The sequence below is a fragment of the Cherax quadricarinatus genome, chromosome 77, assembly GCF_038502225.1.
Source record: "Cherax quadricarinatus isolate ZL_2023a chromosome 77, ASM3850222v1, whole genome shotgun sequence".
Taxonomy (NCBI): domain Eukaryota; kingdom Metazoa; phylum Arthropoda; class Malacostraca; order Decapoda; family Parastacidae; genus Cherax; species Cherax quadricarinatus.
This window is the reverse complement of record NC_091368.1, coordinates 7,477,772-7,501,367: the sequence shown is the minus strand read 5'-3', so window position 1 is coordinate 7,501,367 and position 23,596 is coordinate 7,477,772. Positions and strand designations below refer to the sequence as shown.

Here is a 23,596-nt window from a genome sequence, read left to right as displayed (position 1 = left end):
TTTTTTCTATGAAATAGTAGAGAATCTTTTTCTGAAGGTAATAAAACAAAAAAGTACAAAATTTGATGGAGAATTGACGAAGTTATGCTCTCGTGAATTTTGATGTGTCAGCAATATTTACGAATCAGCGATTTTGCCGACTTTGACTCCCATTTTAGGCCAATTACATTATTCCAGTCGACCAAACTCTTAGCTATTTCACTAGTATTAGTTCTATTCTATCAATTGAGCACAAGAAATCACCAAGTCAACTGTTTCAACTACAAAATAAAGTGATCGGAAATTGGTAATTTGGCCAATTTAATGCAAAGTTCAAAATATTCCAATTTCAAAATAGGGTCCAGAATAAATAATGGAGGCACTCCTGGCACTAAACTAACATTTCCTCTGTTCATTAGTTACGTTTTCAGGCTTTACAAATGAATTCCATTTTGATTTTTTATTCACATAATGAATTTTTATTCCAACCAAAAAACAGAAGATTTACTGTTATGCAATATTGTAATAATTGTATAAATAATATCACCACATTTGTGAACGTATATCAGACCCACCAGCTGGCGTGTATTAAATGTGTGAGGTCATTTGTTTACTCTTGAACATCAGCAAAAATTTAACATTTCCACTACTTTGAGCTCAGTTTTAAGCCATTTTCAGTACTAAAACCAATCAAAATCATCTCTATTTCTGTAATGTATCTTCCATTCTATCAAATGAGACCAAGAAATCGCAAATACACCTATAAAAAACATATGAAAAAACACTGCAAAGTCGCTGTTTTAATCGAAAATTATGGTCTCAGTTTTTTCTCTATGCACTGTATGCTGCAGGATTGTTTTATGTGGTGCACACATACCACATAGATGTATTCTCTTATATCTAGGCCCAAATTTACCGCTCACAGCTTATCAGCGAGCTGAGCTCATGGCGTAGATCTACGGTTTGGACCCTCAACGTAAAACTGTAGATCTACGGCACGGACCCTGAAAGGGTTAAAGGAAATAAGGGTTTATATAAATTAGTTACTGTACAAGATAATTTCCATAATTTCTGTTGTGAACTCTCCATCAAGTGACTACTTATTAATTACTATAAATGTTAGCTATCACTCTGCAAGAGGCAAGAGAAATGCCACTAAGAATAAAATTACTATATTTGCCAAATAACAATCATCTTTTGTCAATTAAATTTATGAAATGTTATCCTTAATGGAACTTTATGTAACTTACCAGACATTTAGGATTCCCTAGAAATTTTACTGATAGTATCATTGGCATCTGAGTTTGAGATAACTGTTTTTTTTTTTTTTAAGTTTCTCAAGTGCATTTTAATTAAATCACCTAAAAACCTTTCTTTAACAGGAATTCTTTCAACTCAGTCACAAATTGTCCTTTGATCTGTATCATTTGATGAGGTTCATGAACACGCATATTGATAATCTTACGAGATGGAAGAAGCTGTGTCAAGTGTTCACGCAGTTCCTCACTCAGAGCGAAAATGTCACCTTGAACATGTTTCACTGATGTTACATGTCTGAAAGTTAAAATAAATATATTTTAGGTCATCGTGCATGAATATACAGTAACCTGTCAAAGGAAAGTCAATGGGCTGCCTCAGTTGATAGCACCCTAGAAAACTTTCAAGGTACTATAGTTGCTTGAGTAAAATATGAATGATCATTAACTGTGATGATCAACTTTTTTAATACAATATTGGTAAATTCCCAAATGATAATCACCATCATTCATTTTCTAGCCATCTTTCTAGAAATGTATACACATCACAGTTCAAATGACCAAATGAAATGCAACATCCCCACACATTCTCAGAATGCAGGCACTGAACTTCCTACCTGCAGAACCTGAATCTGGCTAAGTAACAGTTAAAAAACTGCAATTACTGATAATTGCACATACACACATTATTACAAACAGTAATGCATTTATACAGACAGCAATTACTCATAGTGAAAGCATAAAAAATATAGTTTGAAGATTGCTACCAAAATATAGATACATACTACAAAATTTACACACAAAAAAGTGCACAATGCTTGAGCTTACTTTGATAATATAGGCTTGTGAAGTAAATACACAGGTAGCATATGATTAGCTGAGCGAGGAACAAAATATGGGTAGTCTCCTGGCTTGGCTGAAGGCACAACCCATCCTGATGGCATTACTTCACCTGTGTGATAAAGTGTAAATAATAATCATCATGCAGAATCAACAACTTCTAGGTTTTTTTTATTATCTTTTTCACTTTTAAATACAGTAGTACCTTGGTACTCGAACTTAATTCATTCCAGAAGGCTGTTTGAGTGCTGATCTGTTCGAGTACCAAACAAATTTTTCCATAAGGAATAATTAATAATACTTTTTCATCTCTATTGTTACTCTAACCAATTTTCTTTTTGGTTGGTTGTTATCACTAATCTTCTTAGGCCCCATAGTGACTTATTTATACAATATAAAAAAAATGCAAAGAAGCACGAAATAGTTTACAGCGAAGTTCTGTGGAGTTTTGCACTGAGCAACAGCTGCGGGGAGACTGACACACATTATTTGGTCGGGTACCGAGCAATGGTGAACTACCGAGCGATTTTTTTTACCGAACAAAGTGTTCAAATACTGAAATATCTGAGTTAGTTCGAGTTGAGAGCTGTTCGACATTCTCGTTTACCAACGTCTCGGACTTGCGACGGGTTCTGTGACCAGTACTCATACCTAAATAATGTATATTAGAGCTGATTTCCTCTATTCTGTTTATTACAATATACATGTACAGTACACTACTGAATAAACATTTAAAAATATACCAGAAATGTTATAAATGTTGCAATGGTGACATTAAAACAATATCAAAGATAGTTGACACAAACTCACTACCATTATAGTATGCTCCTCACTTAGCGATAATTCGTTTAATGACGTGGTCTTAGGAACGGAACTTCGTCATTAAGTGAGGAGAGGCTGTACTGTAATTAACCAGATTCTTCCTTTCACTTTGTGCTAAGAAATTATGATATTTTAGAAAGGCACTGGTGCACTAGTTTTCATTTTATTTGCTTGATGACCTATAGGTCTGAAATGTTTATATAAATTTTTCAATGGAAATTAAAGAACCCCAATGGAAATAAGTCACTTTGTCTGACTTTTTTTGGTTATCCTAGGTTCTGTACACATATGCTGTTATGTATGATAATCTATGTAACTGTATTTGTGTATACCTGACTAAACTTACTTACCTACTTACTTATGTAAGAAGGTAAACGGTAACAATCATTTCTGTACAAACTAGGAAAGGAGGTTTAAACTTCTGATTAACAGTTCATAAAATAATCTCAAATTGTTTCTTAATCTATGTAATTGTCATTATGTTCTACTGATAAATAATTTGGAAAAGAAGTCTTTAATTAATATTTAAATTTGTACTTACTATAAGCAAGTACATAGTAAAAGTGTTACTTAAAATAAATATGTATACACAAAAACTGCTTCAACATGCACTGTAATGCAAGCATATTTTTTTTTTACCACACTAGCCTCTCCCACCAAGGTAGGGTGACCCAAAAAGAAAAACACAATCACCATCATTCATTTAATAGATGTCTTGCCAGATGTACATGGGCATCACAAATCAAGTGACCCTCCAAACTTCAACACTCCCACTCATCCTTTAGAATACAGGCACTGTATTCTAAATTTCCTCATTATACTATGTTCACACTCCACCAGCACATTAAATCCTAAAATCCCATTAGTCTTCACTTACTCTGATCTAATATGTTGCATACACTTGCTGAATGATTAAGTATCTGCCACTTAAAACCTACTTCACTCCCTCCAACCATTCCTGCAACAACCCCTACACCTTGCTTTCATCCCAGATTTGTACACCCTTTTGGTTATCCTCTCCTGCTCCATACTTTTTAAATGAAAAAACCATCTCAACAACCCCATGACTGCCCTCTGAATTATACTTCTCATAGCCTCACATCGTTGTACATTCCTAATTCTCTGCATAATACTCATACAACACATTTATCTCAAACACTGCCTGAAGTTAATGATATAATAATAATATCTTTATTATTTAGTTGTAGCTACAGTTAGAGTAAGAGGTAGATGGGACATAAGGAAAATGGCAACAGCAAGTAAGAGAGAGGTGAAAGTGTATAAACTAAGGGAGGAGGAAATTAGGGTGAGATATAGGCAACTATTGGCAACTATAATGCAAGTATGAGTAGTGGGGGGCTTGAAGAGGGTTAGGATAGTTTTAAAAATGCAGTATTAGAATGTGGGGCAGAAGTTTGTGGCTATAGGAGGGTGGGTGCAGGAGGAAAGGAGCGACTAGTGGAATGATAAAGTAAAGGGTGTGATAGAAGAGAATAAGGTAGCTTATGAGAGGTTTTTACAAAGTAGAAGTGTTGTAAGAAAAGCAGAGTATATGGAGAGCAAAAGAAAGGTGATGAGAGTGGTGAGAGAGTGCAAAAGGAGAGCAGATGAAAGAGTGGGAGAGGCACTGTTGAGAAATTTTGTTGAAAATAAAAAATTTTGGAGTGAGATAAACGAGTTAAGAAAGCCTAGGGATTTGTCAGTTAAAAACAGGGTAGGGGAGTTAGTAGATGGGGAGCTGGAGGTATTGGGTAGATGGCGGGAATATTTTGAGGAACTTTTAAATGTCGATGAAGAAAGGGAGGTGATAATTTCATGCATTTGTCAGGGAGGTATAACATCTTTTAGGAGTGAAGAAGAGCAGGATGTGAGTGTGGGGAGAGGTGTGTGAGGCACTACGTAGAATGAAAGGGGGTAAAGCAGCTGGAACTGACGGGATCATGACAGAAATGTTAAAAGCAGGGGGAGGGGATACTGTGTTGGAGTGGGCGATAGTTTTATTTAACCCTTTGACTGTCGCAAGCCCCAATCCTGAGGTGTCTCCTGGTGTCGCAAAATTTAAAAAAAAAAAAAAAAAAAAAAAAAAAAAAAAAAAAAAAAAAAAAAAATTATTTTTCTTATGAAATGATAGAGAATCTTCTCCCGATTGTAATGACACCAAAAAAACGAAATTTGATGGAAAACTGCCGGAATTATGCTCTCGCGAAGTTAGCGACCTCGGCGATATTTACAAATTGGCGATTTTGCCCACTTTGAGCCCTATTTTCGGCTAATTCCATTGTTCCAGTCGACCAAACTCATTGCTATTTCTTTAGAACTCCATTTTTTCTATCGTTTGAGTACAAGAAACTGCCCATTTACCGATTTCAACTACCTAATAACGTTGTCAGAAATTTGCAATTTGGCCAATTTCACGAAAATGAAAAAATATGACAATTTCAAAATAAGGTCCAGAATGAACAATGCAGATATTCCTGGCTCTAAAATAATATTTTCTTTGTTCATCAGTCATGTCTCTAGGCCCATCTGATATTACTCTTGCTTTCTATTTTGAATTTTTATTCAAACAAAAAATAGAAGATTTACTGTTATGCAGACTACTACAGTACTATAATAATTGTATAAATAACATCAACCCATTCATGACTGCATATCAGAATGGCTATATGTTTGTTTCATGCAGGAAAGTGTACTTATCTAACCAGTTCTCCACATAAGTTTTGGTCCTTAAAATTCTTAAATTACTACAGAGGAACCTCAGTGTTTGAACTTAACTGGTTCCTAGGTAGTGTTGGAACTGCAAAAAGTCTGATGTGAGAAATAGTATCTCCCCGGCTTTAACCCTTTCAGGGTCCACAGGCCCTCTCAGAGACTTGTTCTCAGGGTCCCCCAAATTAAAAAAAAAAAAAAAAAAAAAAAATTCTTATGAAAAGATAGAGAATCTTTTTCCGATCATAATGACACCAAAAGTATGAAATTTGATGGAAAACTTCTGGAATTATGCTCTTGCAAAGTTAGCGGTCTCGACGATGTTTACGCATCGGCAATTTTGCCCACTTTGAGCCCTATTTTCGGCCAATTCCAATGTACTAGTCGACAAAAATCATAACTATTTCGCTAGAACTCCATTTTTTCTATTGAATGAGTACAAGAAACCACCAATTTACCGATTTCAACTATCCAATACAGTGGTCAGAATTTAGCAATTTTGCCAATTTCACACAAATTTCAAAAGATGCCAATTTCCAAATAGGGTCCAGAATAAACAAGAAAGACATTCCTGGCACTAAAATAACATTTCCTCTGTTCATTAGTCACGTCCCCAGGCCCCTCTTACATTTCTTTTGCTTTCCACTTTGAATTTTTATTCTCACAAAAAATAGAAGATTTACTGTTATGCAGACTACTGCATTAGTGTAGAAATGGTATAAATAATATCGGTGCACTTGTGAAAGAATATTAGACTCACCAGTTGACGTGTATTGGACGCTTAGCATGATTTGTTTACTTTTGAACTTTGGTAAAAATCGAACATTTCTGCTACTTTGAGCTCAATTTCAAGGTACTTTTCATTGTAAAACCAGTCAAAATCATCTCAATTTCTGTAATATGTCTTCCATTCTATACAATGGGACCAGGAAACCTAGAATACAACAATAAATACCATATGAAAATATAGTTCAAAGTCACTGTTTTAATCCAAAAACACGGTCAAAGTTTTTTTTTTTTCTCATTACGCACTGTGTGCTGCAGGATTTTTTTTATACTGCGCACACTGACCACATAGACCCATTCTATCATATGTAGGCCTACCAGCTTTCTCTCACTAGATTTGAAGGCGCTAGAATTTATGAGTACAAGTACGTCATGGACCCTGGTGCGTAAGCCGTACTAGTATGGCCGAAACCCTGAAAGGGTTAATTATCAACCTCACACACTGGAGGATGTTGAATTGACTTCTAAAAGTCTCTGAGAGTTAGGTCAGTGTCAGGGGCCACTTCAAAGCACTTTTGAAATGGTTTTCATATAAAGGTTTTTACAACTGAATTTTAAACAAGCCAGCACATTTGAACTCCAGAAAAACATTCAAAGACCAGGTCAATTTCTGCTCAACAAAATTGTTTGGACTCTGGTTCATTTGAGGTCCAGTACATTCGAACACCAAGGTTCCACTGTATTATTATTACTACCACTGTAAAGTCATTTGTCAAATGAGGGGTGAGGGTTCCCTTGTAACCAGACTCCACACCATAAATTTCCTGAATAATGCTACTGCTTAAACCTGACAAAACATACATAAGAGGAAAAGTAAAAAAAAAATACTTTGTCATACCTGGGTTTCCAGTTGGTTTTGGTATAGACTTGAGAGGAAGCAGGCGCTCTACATATGACCATTCCGCTGTAGATACTTCAACCTATAAATTACCAAGAAAATATTTTATATTAATAAATACATTTCATACCAAGAGGGCTCTGAAACAAGACATTATTACTACATATTAAATTAGAGATCAAACACCACCTGAGAAATAGGAGGTAGTTAGGTTTGAATCAAGGAGAGAACAGGTTTAATTCCCTGGATCAAGAGCCCTTCATCACCATCAAGGCACATCCATTGAGGGAGGCAATCAAGTTCAATCCAAGGAAGGGAAGGAAAAGTCCAATTACTTGGATCAAGAGCCCCTAACCAATTAGCCAGCAGTTGGCTGATTGAAAGCCGGGTAGTAAAGTTTGTTAAGGCTACTGGCATAGTAGTCAGGCAGTGATCAGTTTATTGGTCAGGCTACACTGGGTTAGATTACATAAACCTATAAAATTATGTACTGCATTTAACCACAAACAGGCATGTTAAAAACAAGATGACCATGACATACAGCTCATGTCAAGACAGTGGTCCTTTAATAGTTGCCATTTCAGTAACTAAGTACATTCATGCAACCAATTGCTGGCCTAATATCCTCAGCCTACAATAAATTTGACAAATAATATGTCCTATAATTGTACATTTCTATACAGTATGTGTGGGTACCATAAATTATATGACTAGAACACACATAATCTAAGACTTGGACAACTTGAGACTTGGACAATCTCAGACTGGGGTAATCACAAATTATAACAATCTCTGATTGGATCAATGTCAGATTGGACAAACCTTGTACACGATCAATCTCCGGGTTGTATTTATTTTATGCTGGGCGTCAGTTTATTATGTAAATTCTCCGATATTAAGTGGGTTGTTCAATGGAGACAGTTATATTCAGAGGAAATAGGAAAAAACTATTTTTGGTAAGAGAAAAACTATTTTTGGTAATAGAAAAATTATTTTTTGTTAATAAAACTTAACTTAGTGTAATCCAACCTAGCCTAACCTAGATTTTAAGTCCTGGTCTAGGCTAAGTTAGGTTAGATTTGGTTACCAAAAAACAAATATTTACATATTGCCCAAAATATTATTGTCCCCATTGCACATCCCACTATCTAAGCTCAAGCATCCTAATGTAAGCTCAAGCATCCTAATGTAAGCTCAAGCATCCTAATGTAAGCTCAAGCATCCTAATGTAAGCTCAAGCATCCTAATGTAAGCTCAAGCATCATAATGTAAGAGGCCTGGTCTGGGACCAGGTCACAGGAGCACTGACCCCCAAAAAACACCCTTTAAATATCTTTTAGGTAAAATAAGAATATTACCTTACTCTCATTCCAATTACATTCATGATTCGAGTGCTGAATCTGTAGGGGTCGTACAAGTATCACTTGGAGAATCATAAGTAATTAAAGATTTGATCCAAAGTAAGAGTAAGTTTATTTAAGTAAATTACCCAGAATAACCCAAAAAAACCAAAGTGACTTATTTCCATTGGGGTCCTTGTAAGAGAGGGTTGCTTCATTTCCCTGGATCAAGAGTCTCACCAACATCAAGACACCTTTCCCTAAAAGGTCTGACATTTAATTATAAATGTAGAAAGCTCCGGGTTAGTAAGTTTACTTAGGTACAGGTATACAAACACAGTTACACAACTTATCATACATACCTGGAGTACATAGTAACATATGTATATTATTATTATTATTAATTATTATTATTAAAAGAAAGCACTAAAACTACTAGGGTCATACAATACTGAACAAATTACCTAAGATAATTAAAAAAAAGTCAAAGTGACTTATTTCCATAACTATAATGTTGGGTATCCCAAATCATTACGGTGATTATTATAATAAAGAAAGCGCTAAGGTTGATTAAATAAAACTTTTAATATGGAGAAATAGCATATTTATGAGTGACCTTCTCATAGGACTCAGGAATGGTGTGTCTGAGTCTGGGCAGCCTGGCACTGGTGGGACCAGCTGCCTTCTGGGCATCATTGATGTCATGGCAGGTGTTGCCGGCCGTGATCCTGTAGGTTTGATGGGCGATGCTCCGGGACACACACCTCCACACCTGTGCCACTCCTCCTAGCTGCCTCACACACGGCTTTAATGCCATTATCATCTCTTCTTCTTTTACAGGACACCTGCAGCTTGCCTGAAACGTCCTTTCCCTCCTGATAACTACAAGAATTGTCTTATTGTTGTTGGGGTTTATAGGGCCACTGACACCTTACACCGTATTGAACCCGCCGTCCTCTGTCCGGGAAGAAACTTAAGTAAGTAAGTAAGTTTATTCAGGTATACACAAATACAGTTACATAGAATTATCATACATAGCAGCATATGTGTAGAGAACCTAGGATAACCCAAAAAAGTCAGACAGAGTGACTTATTTCCATTGGTGTCCTTTTACCTTATTATTATAATATAAAGGTTATAATATTTTCTTATTATTCTACAACGAAGATAACATCTTATTATCATACTAAAAAGACTATCTACTACACGAGGGTCATTAAGACTATCTACAATACGAGGGTCATTACTAGGAATACGGTAAAATCTACACGTATGTTAGCTAAAAAACAGAAAATCATTCCCCTCCCTTTCTGTAGCTACATTCATCAGACACCTTTTGGCACTCTTCTTGAACTGGTTCATGCTATGACTGGCTTTGACATGTGCGGGTAGTCTGTTCCATTCCTTTATTGCTGTACAATAAGAGGTGTTTGACGCCTGGCCACTGACTGTGGGTACTACAAAGTTGTGCTCTCTCCCCCTAGTACTATGATTGCTTTGGTTCCCAACCTTGACAAAATTGACAGCAAGATATTCTGGACACTGTTTGTGAGCAATTTTATAAACATGATTTAGCTTCAGTTGTTTTACTCTGTCTTCAACATTCAGCATATCCAACTGCTGTAATTCATCCTGGCCTACATGTTCTCTTTGTCCCAGCCCCAGGATGAATCTTACGATTTTGTTCTGGGTGATTTGCAGTCTATCTTTCAGTTTTTTGGTCAAGGCAGAGTACCATGAAGAGCAAGCGTAATCCATATGGCATTGTATAAGAGCTAGACATAGGGTCCCGCGAGCCTCAGTAGGTAGACACTGTGCTTGTCTATACAGGAACTTCAGTCTGGCATTCGCTTTCTTTACTACACTGTTCCCTACCAATTCTCCTGACATGCATGGGTCAAAGGGGATTCCCAGATATTTTACTGATGAAACCAAAGTGATGGGCTCCCCATTACACTGAACATTAAAATTAATTACCCTTCTCAGTTTATGTTTCGTGCCAAAGAGAATGGCTTCAGTTTTCCCTAGGTGTAATGATAGTTTGTTGTCTACTAACCATTTGCTGCAGGACTCCAGTTCCAGTGTTAAAACATTAGCAATATCTTGTGGGTCTTTACCTGTCACTAACAGAGCACTGTCATCTGCCTACAGTAGGAGTTTGCATTTGACACTGATAGGCATATCATTGACATAACATAAGAATAATAAGGGACCCAGAATACTACCTTGGGGAACTCCACATGTTATCGGCAGGGGTTCTGATTCCGTTTTGTTGATTTTGACTATTTGTCTCCTGTTGCTAAGGTAGGACTTAAACCAGTCTACAGAACCTATACCGATAGCTTGAAGTTTCTTACATAATATATTGTGGTTGACAGTATCGAAGGCCTTTTGCAGGTCTAAGGTTACCATACCTATGAGGTTTCCCTTTGACATTTCAGTTCTCAGGTAATCCATCAGATTAATAAGGGAGGTGTCGGTTGAGTAGGATCTTCTGAAGCCCGATTGATAGCTATGGAGAATGCTGTTGTCATTAAGGTACTTAACTACTTGAGAATACACCGCCCTCTCCAGAATTTTAGATATTATACTGAGTATACTAACAGGCCTATAGTTGCTTACATCAGACCTATTATTTTTCCTGAAGATAGGAGTAACTCTGGCCTCCTTGAACCCCTCCGGTACGGTATTAGTGGTGATTGATAGATTTATTATGTGAGCAATAGGGATTGACAGTTCAGAAGCACCATCTTTTAGGAACTTAGACGGGATGTTATCAGGGCCTGTGCTCTTAGTTGGGTTTAACCTGCTTAGTTCTTTTTGAATGAAGTCATGAGATACACTTACTAGTTGACAACTGTTTGGGGTTACCCCTTTATTGGTATAGTATGTTTGAAACTTATCAGAGTCTGTGTTAAAGGTATATGATGCAGCTGGTAGTTTACTTACTAGTGTTGATGCAACAGATGTGTAGTAGGAATTAAAGCAATTTGCCACCTTAGATGTTTCGTGGCATACCTCATTATCGATAGTGAGTACTATGTTAGACCTATCTACTGGCTTATGGCTATACCCCAACTGTTTTAGTTGTTGCCAGAGCTTTCTGGGGTTATGCTTATACTCTTCAATTTTTGAGCAATAGTGCTTTGCCTTTGCTCCTTTTATAAGTCTCTGTACTCTGTTCCTCACCCTTTGGAATTCATTTAGTACTGCAATATCCTGGAAGGATATACAGGGTCTAAAACCAGCAACAAACAACAAAATACCTTTCATCCGTGGACTGCTTGCAGAGGCAAAGGCAATGTTCGCGGCTTTCACTGAGACCCACATAAAGGATCACTTGGACAACGAAATATGGATCCCAGGTTACAACCTATATAGATGTGACAGAGTGAACAGGCAAAAAAAGGGAGGGGGGTTGGTCTGTACATTGCAGAGTCACTTGTTTGCACAGAACTGCTTAATGCCTCAAATGATGTAGTGGAAGTTTTAGCAGTAAAGGTCGAGAACCAAAACCTAGTCATTGTGGTAGTCTACAAGCCTCCGGATGCAACATCCCAGCAATTCCAGGAACAGCTGTTAAAAATTGACCACTGTCTGGAAAATCTTCCAGCTCCTGCACCCAACATCTTGTTCCTGGGGGATTTCAACTTAAGGCACCTAAAATGGAGGAATATAGCAAATAATATTGTTGCAGAAATAGCACCAGGAGGCAGCGCTGATGAAAACTCACACTCACACGAGCTTTTAAATCTCTGCACAAAATTCAATTTAAACCAGCAAATAATAGAGCCTACTAGACTGGAGAATACACTAGACCTCATCTTCACTAACAATGATGACCTGATAAGAAATGTCACCATATCAAAAACAATATACTCAGATCACAACATAATTGAGGTTCAGACATGTATGCGTGGAGCCCCAGACCGACATAATGAGACTAGTCACGAGGGAGCATTCACCAAATTCAACTTCAATAACAAAAACATAAAGTGGGACCAAGTAAACCAAGTCCTAACAGATATAAGCTGGGAAGATATACTAAGCAACACAGACCCCAACTTATGCCTAGAACAGATTAACTTGGTGGCACTCGATGTATGCACAAGGCTTACTCCTCTAAGAAACAGGAGGAGTAGATGTAAAATAGAAAGAGACAGGCGCTCCCTTTACAGGCGACGGAAAAGAATAACAGAGCGGCTAAAAGAGGTCAATATATCTGAAATGCGTAGGGAGACACTGGTCAGAGAAATAGCAAGCATCGAACTTAAGCTAAAGGAATCTTATAGGAGTCAGGAATCGCGGGAAGAACTAAAAGCCATAAATGAAATCGAAAGAAACCCAAAGTATTTCTTCTCCTATGCCAAATCAAAGTCGAGAACAACGTCCAGTATTGGGCCCCTACTTAAACAAGATGGGTCCTACACAGATGACAGCAAGGAAATGAGTGAGCTACTCAAGTCCCAATATGACTCAGTTTTTAGCAAACCGCTCCTGACGCCAAATGACTTCGAACAGGCAATAAATGACATGCCCATGCACTCTGCCCCAGGGCCAGACTCATGGAACTGCGTGTTCATCAAGAACTGCAAGAAGCCCCTATCACGAGCCTTTTCCATCCTATGGAGAGGGAGCATGGACACGGGGGTCGTCCCACAGTTACTAAAAACAACAGACATAGCCCCACTCCACAAAGGGGGCAGTAAAGCAACAGCAAAGAACTACAGACCAATAGCACTAACATCCCATATCATAAAAATCTTTGAAAGGGTCCTAAGAAGCAAGATCACCACCCATCTAGAAATCCATCAGTTACACAACCCAGGGCAACATGGGTTTAGAACAGGTCGCTCCTGTCTGTCTCAACTATTGGATCACTACGACAAGGTCCTAAATGCACTAGAAGACAAAAAGAATGCAGATGTAATATATACAGACTTTGCAAAAGCCTTCGACAAGTGTGACCATGGCATAATAGCGCACAAAATGCGTACTAAAGGAATAACAGGAAAAGTCGGTCGATGGATCTATAATTTCCTCTCTAACAGAACACAGAGAGTAGTCGTCAACAGAGTAAAGTCCGAGGCAGCTACGGTGAAAAGCTCTGTTCCACAAGGCACAGTACTCGCTCCCATCTTGTTCCTCATCCTCATATCCGACGTAGACAAGGATGTCAGCCACAGCACCGTGTCTTCCTTTGCAGATGACACCCGAATCTGCATGGCAGTGTCTTCCATTGCAGACACTGCAAGGCTCCAGGCGGACATCAACCAAATCTTTCAGTGGGCTGCAGAAAACAATATGAAGTTCAACGATGAGAAATTTCAATTACTCAGATATTGTAAACACGAGGAAATTAAATCTTCATCAGAGTACAAAACAAATTCTGGCCACAAAATAGAGCGAAACACCAACGTCAAAGACCTGGGAGTGATTATGTCGGAGGATCTCACCTTCAAGGACCATAACACTGTATCAATCGCATCTGCTAGAAAAATGACAGGATGGATAATGAGAACCTTCAAAAGTAGGGAGGCCAAGCCCATGATGACACTCTTCAGGTCACTTGTTCTATCTAGGCTGGAATATTGCTGCACACTAACAGCACCTTTCAAGGCAGGTGAAATTGCTGACCTAGAAAATGTACAGAGAACCTTCACAGCGCGCATAACGGAGATAAAACACCTCAATTACTGGGAGCGCTTGAGGTTCCTAAACCTGTATTCCCTGGAACGCAGGCGGGAGAGATACATGATTATATACACCTGGAAAATCCTAGAGGGACTAGTACCGAACTTGCACACGAAAATCACTCACTACGAAAGCAAAAGACTTGGCAGACGATGCAACATCCCCCCAATGAAAAGCAGGGGTGTCACTAGCACGTTAAGAGACCATACAATAAATGTCAGGGGCCCGAGACTGTTCAACTGCCTCCCAGCATACATAAGGGGGATTACCAACAGACCCCTGGCAGTCTTCAAGCTGGCACTGGACAAGCACCTAAAGTCGGTTCCTGACCAGCCGGGCTGTGGCTCGTACGTTGGTCTGCGTGCAGCCAGCAGCAACAGCCTGGTTGATCAGGCTCTGATCCACCAGGAGGCCTGGTCACAGACCGGGCAGCGGGGGCGTTGACCCCCGGAACTCTCTCCAGGTAAACTCCAGGTAAGTACATGTATTACGTGTACCTAGCTGACAGAAGTGACATACTATATAGAAATTGATAAAGAGTTGCACTTGTGTCTAATTTATCAACATGTCGGTTCTCTGAACCATTCATCTACAAACCTGTCAGACACTGTAACTTCTTGGGATCTTAATACTTAGGAATTCTTCGCTTGCCTAATTCTTGGGCACGACCTACTTCCACACTGAACAAATGTGACACCACCTATGACTGCTGCACCTCTCCTGCCATACGGTTTATAAGCTGCTTCTCCGCTCATATTGTGTATTCTATTCAAGATTGATGGACTGAACACATCGACTCAAGGTTGAGGGACTGATTACCTCATTCTCCTCCTGTTCTTCAAGTTTCTCCTACGTATGGACTGATGAAGCCACTGTGTGGCGAAACGTTTCCTTAATAAAGATACCCAAGAGTTGCACTTGTGTCTAATTTATCAACTGTGAGGTGTATACCTCAGTGTATATATACTGAGAGTTCACCTTTAATCGGTATTTTAGGTATTAAAATATTCTTGACTGGTGGTGAGCGGGTGACTTGCAGCCTTAATGACTCTCGTGTAGTAGATAGGCTTCAAACCCCATCAACCGACCAACAGTAAGCGTGTATATACACACATAGAGGTGTATAACAAAGTTCATAATGCTAACAATAACATGGTATACACACAGGGTTAGAAATTAACTTCATAACCCCAACTTTAATAAAAGTTTGAAAACAAAATTGTTTTGAGGTAACACTATACTTAGCCTCGCTAATTGTTTTGTTAATTAAAAGAGGAAGATCGCTAATGAGGCGAAAACAGGGGTAGTTGTGGCCTTCAGTGGTGGACAACACGGGTAGTTTTAGCCTTAAGTGGTGGACAACACGGGTAGTTGTGGCCTTCAGTGGTGGACAACACGGGTAGTTGTGGCCTTCAGTGGTGGACAACACGGGTAGTTGTGGCCTTAAGTGGTGGACAACACGGGTAGTTGTGGCCTTAAGTGGTGGACAACACGGGTAGTTGTGGCCTTCAGTGGTGGACAACACGGGTAGTTGTGGCCTTAAGTGGTGGACAACACGGGTAGTTGTGGCCTTCAGTGGTGGACAACACGGGTAGTTGTGGCCTTAAGTGGTGGACAACACGGGTAGTTGTGGCCTTCAGTGGTGGACAACACGGGTAGTTGTGGCCTTCAGTGGTGGACAACACGGGTAGTTGTGGCCTTCAGTGGTGGACAACACGGGTAGTTGTGGCCTTAAGTGGTGGACAACACGGGTAGTTGTGGCCTTCAGTGGTGGACAACACGGGTAGTTGTGGCCTTCAGTGGTGGACAACACGGGTAGTTGTGGCCTTAAGTGGTGGACAACACGGGTAGTTGTGGCCTTAAGTGGTGGACAACACGGGTAGTTGTGGCCTTCAGTGGTGGACAACACGGGTAGTTGTGGCCTTCAGTGGTGGACAACACGGGTAGTTGTGGCCTTAAGTGGTGGACAACACGGGTAGTTGTGGCCTTAAGTGGTGGACAACACGGGTAGTTGTGGCCTTCAGTGGTGGACAACACGGGTAGTTGTGGCCTTAAGTGGTGGACAACACGGGTAGTTGTGGCCTTCAGTGGTGGACAACACGGGTAGTTGTGGCCTTAAGTGGTGGACAACACGGGTAGTTGTGGCCTTCAGTGGTGGACAACACGGGTAGTTGTGGCCTTCAGTGGTGGACAACACGGGTAGTTGTGGCCTTAAGTGGTGGACAACACGGGTAGTTGTGGCCTTCAGTGGTGGACAACACGGGTAGTTGTGGCCTTAAGTGGTAGACAACACGGGTAGTTGTGGCCTTAAGTGGTAGACAACACGGGTAGTTGTGGCCTTAAGTGGTAGACAACACGGGTAGTTGTGGCCTTCAGTGGTGGACAACACGGGTAGTTGTGGCCTTCAGTGGTGGACAACACGGGTAGTTGTGGCCTTCAGTGGTGGACAACACGGGTAGTTGTAGCCTTAACTGGTAGACAACACGGGTAGTTGTGGCCTTAAGTGGTAGACAACACGGGTAGTTGTGGCCTTAAGTGGTAGACAACACGGGTAGTTGTGGCCTTAACTGGTAGACAACACGAGTAGTTGTGGCCTTCAGTGGTGGATAACACGGGTAGTTGTGGCCTTCAGTGGTGGACAACACGGGTAGTTGTGGCTTTCAGTGGTGGACAACACGGGTAGTTGTGGCCTTCAGTGGTGGACAACACGGGTAGTTGTGGCCTTAAGTGGTAGACAACACGGGTAGTTGTGGCCTTAAGTGGTAGACAACACGGGTAGTTGTGGCCTTAAGTGGTAGACAACACGGGTAGTTGTGGCCTTCAGTGGTGGACAACACGGGTAGTTGTGGCCTTCAGTGGTGGACAACACGGGTAGTTGTGGCCTTCAGTGGTGGACAACACGGGTAGTTGTAGCCTTAAGTGGTAGACAACACGGGTAGTTGTGGCCTTAAGTGGTAGACAACACGGGTAGTTGTGGCCTTAAGTGGTAGACAACACGGGTAGTTGTGGCCTTAACTGGTAGACAACACGAGTAGTTGTGGCCTTCAGTGGTGGACAACACGGGTAGTTGTGGCCTTCAGTGGTGGACAACACGGGTAGTTGTGGCCTTAACTGGTAGACAACACGGGTAGTTGTGGCCTTAAGTGGTAGACAACACGGGTAGTTGTGGCCTTAACTGGTAGACAACACGAGTAGTTGTGGCCTTCAGTGGTGGACAACACGGGTAGTTGTGGCCTTCAGTGGTGGACAACACGGGTAGTTGTGGCCCTCAGTGGTAGACAACACGGGTAGTTGTGGCCTTCAGTGGTGGATAACACGGGTAGTTGCGGCCTTAAGTGGTAGACAACACGGGTAGTTGTGGCCTTAAGTGGTAGACAACACGGGTAGTTGTGGCCTTAAGTGGTAGACAACACGGGTAGTTGTGGCCCTCAGTGGTAGACAACACGGGTAGTTGTGGCCTTCAGTGGTGGACAACACGGGTAGTTGTGGCTTTAAGTGGTAGACAACACGGGTAGTTGTGGCCTTAACTGGTAGACAACACGGGTAGTTGTGGCTTTAAGTGGTAGACAACACAGGTAGTTGTGGCCTTAACTGGTAGACAACACGGGTAGTTGTGGCCCTCAGTGGTAGACAACACGGGTAGTTGTGGCCCTCAGTGGTAGACAACACGGGTAGTTGTGGCCCTCAGTGGTAGACAACACGGGTAGTTGTGGCCTTCAGTTGTAGACAACACGGGTAGTTGTGGCCTTCAGTGGTAGACAACACGGGTAGTTGTGGCCTTCAGTTGTAGACAACACGGGTAGTTGTGGCCTTCAGTTGTAGACAATACGGGTAGTTGTGGCCTTCAGTTGTAGACAACACGGGTAGTTGTGGCCCTCAGTGGTAGACAACACTGTAGATGTGAACATCAGTGGTTCCTAGGCCTTTTGTGTATCCACATGCTCTCGCGCTACCGTCCACAGGATGGATATGGGGTGCACAATAAACTAGCCACTTCGGTAGCAAAATCTCTAAAAAGTGGTAGACAACACGGTAAATGTGAACATCAGTGGTAGACAACACGGTAGATGTAAACATCAGTGGTAGACAACACGGTAAATGTGAACATCAGTGGTAGACAACACGGGATATGTGAACATCAGTAATAGACAACACGGTAGATGTGAACATCAGTGGTAGACAACACGGTAGATGTGAACATCAGTGGTAGACAACACGGTAGATGTAAACATCAGTGGTAGACAACACGGGTAGATATGAACTCCAGTGGTAGACAACACGGGTAGACATTGAAGAGTAAGACAGCATCACGTGCTGTCATCCAGGAAGGCACCTGGCTTATTTTTATATGTATCATACCTGGAGTCTACCATGAGTATACTTGGAGTCTACCATGAGAATACTTGGAGTCTACCATGAGTATACTTGGAGTCTACCTTGAGTATACTTTGAGTCTACCATGAGTATACTTGGAGTCTACCATGAGTATAGTTGGAGTCTACCATGAGTATACTTGGAGTCTACCTTGAGTATACCTGGTGGGTGTTCCGGGGGTCAACGCCTCCGCGGCCAGGTCCATGAACAGGCCAGGTGGTGTATCAGGGCCTGATAAACCAGGCTGTTACTGGAGAGAGAGAGAGAGAGAGAGAGAGAGAGAGAGAGAGAGAGAGAGAGAGAGAGAGAGAGAGAGAGAGAGAGAGAGAGAGAGAGAGAGAGAGAGAGAGAGAGTGACTGAGGTAAACTTATTGTTAAGAAAAGAGGGCAGGGGACGACCCCAATCAAAACAAGTCAGTCTTTCCTATTTTTGTTTTTGTTTTTGACGAAATCCAAGATAATCTACCAATACATTACTATAAACACACCAGTGATCATCCAGCTTATGTAAACTATACCTAAATAAACTCACAAACTTATTAATTTATTAAAGGGAAGCATAGCAGTTTGTTTTGTATATATATATTTTTTAAAAAATTTAGTGAACGCCGTTTTCTGTGGCTTATTGGAGTCCAGGTTCCTCACCGTGTTTATAATCTCAACAATAAATCAATCACCCTTCAGACATAATTTTATTTTGGGGAAATTGTAATGATTTTTTCCCACTTGAAGATTTCTCTAGTGTTTTGTTTGTTATTGATTCTTAAGTTTTTGTCTCTTAGATGCCATGTAATGTTTCCGGGGGACATATTTACCTCTTGTTTGTTATGGGATAGTTGATACAGTTTGGTATATGGGTCGTTAGTTTTAGTTTAATGGAGGCTATGTGCTTAATGAATCAAAATTGCGGTAAAATATGTTGTTTTTGACATAGAGGCGAAAGTTGAAAGCCATTTGTCAACTAAGTGATCAGGTGGGAGTAGCGAGGCTCGGTGGCTAGCTAGCCAGGCTCTCCTCAGTGACACTCGTGGGCAACCTGATCCTCAAGCGAGTCTACCCGACAATCTATTCAAGATGGCAGACAGAGAGTTTGAAGAATTTCGCCAGTATTTTGAACAGTTACCGCAACACATTAAGGCTCCATCCGACTGCTATATGTGAGTACCAACTTTAAGGTGTTGATGCATGTGTAGGTTAGTCAATAATGTCTCTGGGATGACGAGATAAACAACAGCCTCTTCCCAGCCTCACAATCCTCTATATCCCAACGTTTCCTTCAGTGAACACAACATTCAGCAGTGATGTTCACTGTGAGGATGAAATAGCAAAGTTTCTGCTGAATCCGAAGAATAAATTGGTAACATGTAATAACTGATAGATATCTAGTGAAGGAAGAAGATATGGTTTATTTGGCTCTGGAGTGGCTGGAGGTGTATAATTGTATCATTGTTGCTCTTCTAATTCATCATCATCACTGATAATAATTTATTTGTCCTATACGATCGCTCTTTAGAGTAATATAATACTTAAAGTGAAATACTCGGCTGCGCTGTGTTGCTGGTGATAATTGTGTGCCTATTACAGTCTATCAGACTAGTTACTTGGATATCATCAAACTTGGTTATTATAACCACAGGTGTAACACTACATAAATATTGTTATTGATGCAGAAATGAGTCTGGTGTATTATTGACATGACCAGACAGTCACGAGGACAGATGTCAGGAGCTTCCATATTTTCTGTGGTGGCGCTGAAGACACCAAAGAAAACGGGTTTACATGAGGTTTTCTTGGTATTGATTACGAAACTCCTCTGAAATGGGTCGATTTTGGTGTGGGAGTGTATATAGTACTTAATATTGGTGTTGTGGGAGTGTATATCACTAGACAGTAATTAATATTGATGCTGTGGGAGTGTATATCACTACACAGTAATTAATATTGATGTGGGAGTGTATATCACTACACAGTAATTAATATTGATGTGGGAGTGTATATCACTACACAGTAATTAATATTAATGTGGGAGTGTATATCACTACACAGTAATTAATATTGGTGTTGTAGGAGTGTATATTTACAGAGACAGGAGTGCAGCAAGGCGAAAAGTTCCTCAGCATCTACTATACAAATAGCCAGAGTGCAAGAAATAAAACAGACGAACTAATAATAATTAAATGTGGCGAAAATAGATATTGTTGCAATAAGAGAAACCTGGTACAGTCTGAAAACTAGGGCTATGCTTACTGACTGCCACACACGCATATAAATTATTCCCACACTGATAGAGTCAACAGGAAAGCGGGTAGAGTTGCTATGTATGTCGGGAAAATTAAGGTTATATCAGAAACAATACTGAAGTTCCTTAAAGGACTTGAGAAACTAATCTTAGGTGTACAGATCCCACGAATCTAGACAGTGACTACCGTAAAGTTCTGTGGCACGAAATAGATACGAAACAGTTTTAATGGATTTTAACTTTAGCCAAATTGATTGGGAGAATTTCACAGGAAATCTAAAATTAAGCAGATTTCTAGAAATAGTACAGGACTACTTTTTAAAACAGCTTATGTCAGAAGCAACTAGAGGAAATAACCTGCTTGACTAGTTTCTGGTAAACAAGAAGTCTCTGATAAGTGATCTTGAGGGATAAGTGAAGAGCTAGAAGAAAGCGATCACAAATCACTTAATTTCAGTAACAGATAACAAGGTCAAGCTTCCCAAAAATCACACTGAGGACTGGGATAATCTAGGAAGTATCATGAGGGAGCCCGAATAGAAAGTGATGATGGATGTCAGTATGATTCTTTTCTAAGCATAATACAGTTAGTTAGTTTAATATGTTTATTATGCACCCCATACCCATCCTGTGGGCGGTAGTCAAAAGATTACAGAGGTACATAATGGGTCCAGGGACTGGACTCCAAAGTTTTGATAGCTGAGCAAGTTACAAATCAGAGCGAATTTGAATGACCCTGTATGGATGCTGAATAGAGTAAAATAATTCATAGGTGAAGAAAATGAGGTATTTACAAGCGAATCATAAGAAGAAAGTGTCATTGACCGATATTTTTTTTTATATTGACCGATATGTTCAGTTTAAGAGAGAAGTGAAAAAAAGGAAGCGCAAAGAGAACATGACATTAAGGTTGTGAGGGACTCAAAGACCAATCCAAAGGGCTTCTTTCATGTATATAAGAATAGGATTAGGGAAAGATAGGCCCACTTAAATGTAACTTAGGTCAGCTGACTGATAGTAACAATGAAATGCGTACCATTTTAACACATACTGCATTTCTTCTCTGTTGTTTCACAAGAGGATACAGATGAAATCCTGGGAATTAATAATTAAACTGGTGAAAATGAAAATAAATTAATACTGGATCAGGTTTACTAGTGAGATGATCTTCAAACAACTTTAATGACTTAAACCAGACAAATTCATTAAGGATTTTATTTCTTCGCATAGTTTACAATGTGTAATTACAATTTTGATTTGCTAAGTACATGCCGGGGCATCGATCTTTGAGGAGTTGTTTTCAAGGGTTTTAAAGGAATGTGAAGAGGAACTTAGGAAATCATTAGCTAGTCTCTTCGGCGCATCACTTAAACTGAGTATTGTACCAGTCAAGTGGAAAATGACAAATGTCATACCCATTTACAAGGCGGGAGATAGGTCTTTACCTTCAAATTACAGACCATCAAATTAACCTCAGTTGTGAGAAAGCTGATGGAATTAACAATTGCTGATGCACGTCGGAGCCACCTTGAAAGATACAAGGTGGCTTACGAACCTTTATCACTAACAGTACACCAAGATAAAGAATATGATATTGTATATATGGACTTCAGTCAAAAATATGATGAAGTAGGGAGAAATGATATATAAGAAGAAATTATCTCCTGGTTTAAGTTATAATTGACCGATATAGGCAACAGAGCTTACAGTAACGGGAAGAAATCTTAATGGGAACCCATTACCACTGGTGTACCACAAGGGTCAGCGTTGGGACCCTCGTGGTTTACATCTTCATAAGCGACATAAATGAGGGAATAAGTAGCTACATAATAAGTTTGCCAATGAAATTAAGAAAGGTCATCAGATGATTTCTGACGAGGACACTAGAAAGCTACAGGATGTTGATGTTAATAGATTCTTGTAAAATAGGTCCTAGCATGGTTTAACTGCCTAGCATCTAGCATACTTTCTCTTGTAAACGTTGCCCTAGCAGTTCGACTGCTAGCACAATCAGCTCACACACATTGAGGTCTGTGGTTCGATCGCCGGTACGGGTGGAAGCATTAGGCCGTATTTCTTTAAGGAACCTGCTATTCATGTTCACCTAGCAGTAAAATAGGAACCAGGATGTTAGTCGACTAGTGTGAGTCGCATTCTGGGGACAAAAATTTACCTCATTTGTCCGAAATGCTCTGCTTAACTAGGGGCTTTCTATATAGTAGTATGTCATTGATATCAACTAGGTTTGTGTACGTTGTACATGTAAAAATAAAGATTATTATTATTATTATTATTATTATTATTATTATTATTATTATTATTATTATTATTATTATTATAACCGAAATTCATTGGCATCTGACAACTTTTTCATATTTCGTATGATTTGAAAGAAGGATTGGCAGTGTCGTGTACCCCATAAAACTTCTTGGCACACACCAGCCGGGCTGTGGCTCGTATGTTGGTTTGCGTGCAGCCAGCAGCAACAGCCTGGTTGATCAGGCTCTGATCCACCAGGAGGCCTGGTCACAGACCGGGCCGCGGGGGCGTTGACCCCCGGAACTCTCTCCAGGTAAACTCCAGTTAAGGACCGCTGTCTCAGTGTTAGTAGTGCACCTCCATAAAACTTATTGGTACGTGCACTAGCCTGAGGATATCTGCCTTACTGCCTCCTGAGTAATCGGTCCTCCAAAAATGGGTGCTGGGATGGGGGGCGGGT

General features: G+C 40.1%; 2 protein-coding genes across 2 annotated transcripts in view; one reads left to right on the top strand and one right to left on the bottom strand.

The window, feature by feature from the left end:
• Positions 1-1,250: 1,250 nt before the first annotated feature.
• mRpL49 (mitochondrial ribosomal protein L49) lies at positions 1,251-9,510 on the bottom strand. The gene is made up of 4 exons (XM_053796006.2): positions 9,187-9,510; positions 7,231-7,312; positions 2,064-2,187; positions 1,251-1,533 (listed from the first exon to the last, which is right to left on the bottom strand). Exons 1-4 carry the CDS (start codon positions 9,391-9,393, stop codon positions 1,341-1,343), a joined length of 606 nt encoding a protein of 201 aa, XP_053651981.2. The 5' UTR covers positions 9,394-9,510; the 3' UTR covers positions 1,251-1,340.
• Positions 9,511-19,678: 10,168 nt separating this feature from the next.
• LOC128701993 (tigger transposable element-derived protein 4-like) overlaps positions 19,679-23,596 on the top strand; it is a 23,666-nt gene continuing 19,748 nt past the window's right edge. The window contains exon 1 of the mRNA XM_053796004.2: positions 19,679-19,795. Coding sequence (XP_053651979.2) covers positions 19,713-19,795 — 83 coding nt within the window. The 5' untranslated portion in view covers positions 19,679-19,712. The remainder of the gene's footprint in view (positions 19,796-23,596) is intronic.

Coding starts and splice junctions, on each gene's coding strand:
- mRpL49 (XM_053796006.2), bottom strand. CDS start 9,393: ATGATAATGGCATTAAAGCCGTGTGTGAGGCAGCTAGGAGGAGTGGCA. Junction 2,188..7,230: donor AAAACCAACTGGAAACCCAG/GTATGACAAAGT, acceptor TTTATCACACAG/GTGAAGTAATGCCATCAGGA. Junction 1,534..2,063: donor CACAAGCCTATATTATCAAA/GTAAGCTCAAGC, acceptor TTTAACTTTCAG/ACATGTAACATCAGTGAAAC.